Source organism: Chaetura pelagica, unplaced genomic scaffold (genome assembly GCF_000747805.2).
Source record: "Chaetura pelagica isolate M959 unplaced genomic scaffold, ChaPel_1.0 scaffold193, whole genome shotgun sequence".
Lineage (NCBI taxonomy): Eukaryota > Metazoa > Chordata > Aves > Apodiformes > Apodidae > Chaetura > Chaetura pelagica.
The window spans coordinates 1,328-6,038 of NW_009952562.1; the positions used below are offsets into that span (position 1 = coordinate 1,328).

Here is a 4,711-nt window from a genome sequence, read left to right on the forward strand (position 1 = left end):
GCCCTGGCTCAGCTCTGCGGCAGAGCAGCACTGCAGCACCATCTGCTGCCTGCAGCTCCTCACCACGGGCAGCCTCACGTTCTAGGGTGATGGCAGCATCATCAGGGCATGACCTCCCTCTTGACGGTGACAAGTCTTGTTCTAAACACTAACTGCACGGTATCTGTGTTCTCCTCCCTGCTTTGGAGGAAAACAGAGCTCATTCTTCTCATATTTTCTTTAAGTGAAAGAACCTCACAACCTTTTCAACACATCTGTAGCTGCCTGTTCTAAGTGGGCAACACTGAAAGTGAGGATGAGCATCAGAAGCACCAAAGTTTAATTGCTGCAAATGCCTATTTAGGTTTTAAGGAAACTAATGCCCTGGTGGCACTTCTCTTTGCAACAGCCCAGTACATCTGACTTCATCTGTGGTTGTGAAAGCATTTCCCCAGCAGATCCCAGCACCTCTTGCCCCATCTGATCTCTCAGCCACCCATAAAATATGCAGACACGTGGTGCTGCACCTGAGCAAAGCACAGCAAGAACACCTGTGAGCCAGCAGGCTGAGAACAGCTTGTGCAGACAGGCTTCATTTCTGAGCTGGCAGCAGAGTGGCCCTGGCATTTTCTTCATGGTGATACACAGGACCAAGGCCAAAGAAATCAATCAATCATGCATATGGAGCAGCTCTCTCCCTCTTTACCCTATGACAGCAAAAGGAAGGCCAAGCACACGCAGCAAAATGAGGGTACAAAACTTATCCCTGGCAAAACACACACCAAAAAAGGAGGAAACAGGAAAAAAAGCTAGGAAATCCCACCACTCCTCCCCATCCCCAAATCTGAGAATGCCAAGTTCAGAGTTGTTTTGCACTGTTTTCCTTGAGGACCATTTCCTATCTCACCACTGTCCAATTCTGGCCAGTGCCACCTACCCAACCTTGGGACCTCCAGCCTGACACCTCCAACAGCTTCTCCATCTCACAGACAAGGCTCTTCCCAGACAGATCAGAAGCTGGGCATGTAACAGCCACTAGTTTGCAAACATCTCTTAGCAGAGCTGTGAAAGAACTGACACCCTCCCCTCCCCTCCCTGCACACCAGCAGCTGCAGCAGCTCTGAGGGCTGAGAGAACAGAGCAGCACTCTGGGATGAGCACCTTGCCATGGAGCTGTCGTGCCTGGTAAAAGCTGGAGACCAGACCTCCCCCTGTGCTCTCAGCCTGTTGGAAGTGTACAGAGAAAATGTGTTTCTTCTTAGAACTTGCCTTGTTCATGTCGTTGTAATACTGACACAGCACTCAGCTCACAGCTGTTACTGGGAAGTGAAAATTGAAGCTTTTCATTGAATGTGCTTTTTTTTATCTTTAACAACATTTTTACATCATGTGTCACATGCACAACTGTGCTACGACTTTAGCCACAGCTGCATATTGTCTGCTCCCCCAGAAGTCCTCAGGCTGAAGATTTATGGTTAAACAGACACTTAGACACACACAGAACCAGAAAATGCAAGTGGGTTTTGCTAATGAGGCAGACATTTCGCCACATGCACCTCTCCATCAGAAACAAGTCCAATTCAGCAGACACCAACAGCATCTTTTGTCTTTGTCTGATCTGGAAGCTGTTACACAGACCTAGGAAACAAGTTAATGAATGCAAAGTTTGCTGGAGCAGCAAAAGCAAAAGAAAGTGCTTGATCTAGTCAGAAGCTGTAGAGGGAAGAGAAGCTTTGCATTCCAAACAGGATTCCCCCTGGAATGAGAGGTATTTGAAGACATCCACTTCTACATCTGCAATTACAAGCTGAGATTTCTCACAGAGAAATGCAAATCGTTAAGTGAACCAAGACATGTTTGGGGAAGAAAAGGAAAATATTTGGCAGGCAAAACGTTGAGCAGCTGTGTGGGAATCATATCCCCCAGACAGGACCAAAAACCTAATTAGTCTATTGTGTAGGTACACACCAAGCTCATGTACAATTTATTTCTCATCCCAAACATCTCCTGGACTCTTGCTGCCTTGCATCCTTTCTACAAAAGTAGAACATTCAGCAGGTAAAAACACCTGAGGGAGGAAGGTGTAGCCAAGTACAAAGTGTTTCTTCGAAAGTGCAGAAGTCATAAACAATACTCCTCCAGGTTTGTATGTTTGCCATTGCACCCAAAGACACCAGCCACTTCACACTGGCAGTTCCAGTGCTCCCAGCTCATGTTCTCTGCTTGGAAGCTGAATGGGACCAGGCCAACTAACCACAGCACGAGTCTCTCCTGCCCCTGCCTGTCAGCAGAGCTGCAGTGTCCTCTGATAGGTGCGTTTTGCAGCAGCCAAAGAAATGGCCACCAGGTCGTACCAGTCTGGTGAGGAAGCCTTGAAATGTAGATCACATCCGAGTCATGCTGCTGAACCTACAGGAAAACCAAAGGAAAAATTAGTGCCACCCTGAACTCCTACTTAGAGCAAAGCAACTCCCTTTGGTGTGGTTCTCCCTTTACCTCCAACTCAGAGCCTTTTGCCAGATGCTCTGCAATAGCTTCTTTCTCCTCCTTGAAATAATCAGACTTGCCTCACCCCAGCTATTTGGATTAGGTTAGTCTTAAGGCTGTTTCTGTTCCTTGTATTAGAAAGAGCTGCTTCCTCACCTGTTGCTACACTTAGCTGTGTTCCTTCTAGATCTAAGCACACAACCCTGAAGATTCAGGTCTGGAATGTTATATACTGAAGCCCCTGATTCTAAACCCCTTCAGTGTTGTTCCTATAAGACAGCAGCATATACATCAAGTCTGCTTTATTTCCAATGCCTTGCACAACTGGTATTGCCTACAGAGGAATGATTTCCTTCCTACTTTCCAAGACCACATGCCTGCCCAGCTCTTGAACGCCTGATAGATTCTCGTGACATTTAAAAGCAGGTTGTTTTTTTCATGAGATCTTGTTCAGGCATTTATTGGTATCTTACTCCCTGCCCCTTAAAACATACTGTGCCTGCCTTCTGCTTTTAAGCTCTCTATACCTGGGAGCACATCCTTATTTCCAAGCCTGGCTGATACAACTAAAATTGAACACAGATCCTCCTCCTGCACCCAGGCAGCTCTGGGCCATTTCCCCAGGCTTACAGCTTTGCATGCCAGCTTAGACTGTGAGTGAGAAGAAACAGGTGGCCTCAAGTTATAAACAGTCTCAAATGGTGCAGCAGTGCAGGGTCTCCAAACTCCTGCAACAGCCACGCATGGACTTGTCATTTAAGAGGCTGTGACAGAGCCAGACAAAATCAGCTCTTTACTTCTCTGATCTCTAAACTTTACATGAACATCTGGGAATTTACTTATAAACCGGATTACCTTTATAATCTGCTTTCTGGTTCCTGTGCCCAGGCTGTTGGCAAGCAGGGAATTTGCCTCAAAAGATGATTTTTCCACTGGCCCTGTGTGTTGATTTTTGTTGGTACAAGGCCAGCTGCTTGTAGTATTGAATGAGTAAGCAGGGAAAGGTCTTTGAAGATTTATATCCAATGAATCTCCAGTTTCCAAAGTTTTCATCCATGCTGGGGTCTTTAAAAGAAAAGAACACATGGAAATCTAATGCTCTCTCTATATCTATGCTCATTAAGCCAAAAAGAACATCAGATGCATAGTCAGAAAATAAAGGCCACCTTCCCTCAGCATTTTTCCAAGCCTCCCTTCTCTCTACAAAACCATTTACTTAGAGCCATTTTTTGCTACATGTCAAAAAACCTGGGAAGCCAAAGCCAGCCCTGTTCTTGCTCTGCTTCAGGAAGATGCTGGAGTGTAAAATCTGGGTTTAGTTCCTGTCTCAAAAAGAAAAGCATACACCAAGACTTTTACAGCTTTAGGAACCACAAAGCATGTGAATGAGAATGTGATGCAAACTATGAGGAACCACATTTAAAAGTGTTATTAAGTAAACCACTTGGTTTCCTCCAAGACCTGAAACCCTTACTATGATTTCATAATCAGTAAAATAAGATGATTATTGTTTTGCTGATGGCACTGGTGTCCTGCCCAGGAAACACTGATTAGATTTTGTTTTGACTTGAATTTTCCTCCTTTGTGTTCATGCTTCTAATATTTTACTATCAAGGGCACTATAGCACCTGCCTTGAGCTGAAATTCTGCAACCACTCTTGGCACACCCACACTGGGATGGCTCCTGCTGCAAGAGGGGCAGGGATTTAGGGCACATACGTTTCCTAAGGAGCGATCCAAGGATCCCAGTACTTCCTTCCAACGAGAGGAAAGCCCAGACTGCTTTTCTTCTAGTTTCAAAGCATGAATTTCTGACTTCAGTTCTTTCAGTCGATCTTCAAATTTCCTGCTCTTTTCCAAGTAGTCCAGCCTGTAGCCCACACATGGAAGACAAAAAGCCCATTGGCATGATTCTGCTCCAGAACAGGTGTGTGGGGAAGGACGAGAGAGGCATTTTTTACAGGCAAAATGAAGCCTGGCCAGTGTCAGCCTGATCCCCCTGAACCTTTTGCCACCCTTCAGCGTTCACACACTTAACTTCTTACCAAGCATTTCCCTCCAGATCAAGAGAGCAAAAGCCTCTCGGTGCACCAGATCACAGCAATGCCCATCCTTCAACACTAGAGGGAAACTTCTTTCCTCTAACAGGCTGTTTGTCCAGCAAAGTACTTTGCCCCCAGCATAATGCTCTCCAAGACAGAACGGTTCTGGACTTGCCATAGTCTGATGCCACCTGAACACTCTT

General features: G+C 45.8%; 1 protein-coding gene across 1 annotated transcript in view; it reads right to left on the minus strand.

The window, feature by feature from the left end:
• Positions 1-2,333: 2,333 nt before the first annotated feature.
• LOC104384907 (merlin-like) overlaps positions 2,334-4,711 on the minus strand; it is a gene marked incomplete at its 3' end in the record, with an annotated part of 17,267 nt that continues 14,889 nt past the window's right edge. The window contains exons 15-17 of the mRNA XM_009993297.1: positions 4,186-4,336; positions 3,322-3,531; positions 2,334-2,388 (exon numbers count right to left, since the gene is read on the minus strand). Of these exons, the coding sequence (XP_009991599.1) occupies positions 2,334-2,388; positions 3,322-3,531; positions 4,186-4,336 (416 nt within the window). The remainder of the gene's footprint in view (positions 2,389-3,321; positions 3,532-4,185; positions 4,337-4,711) is intronic.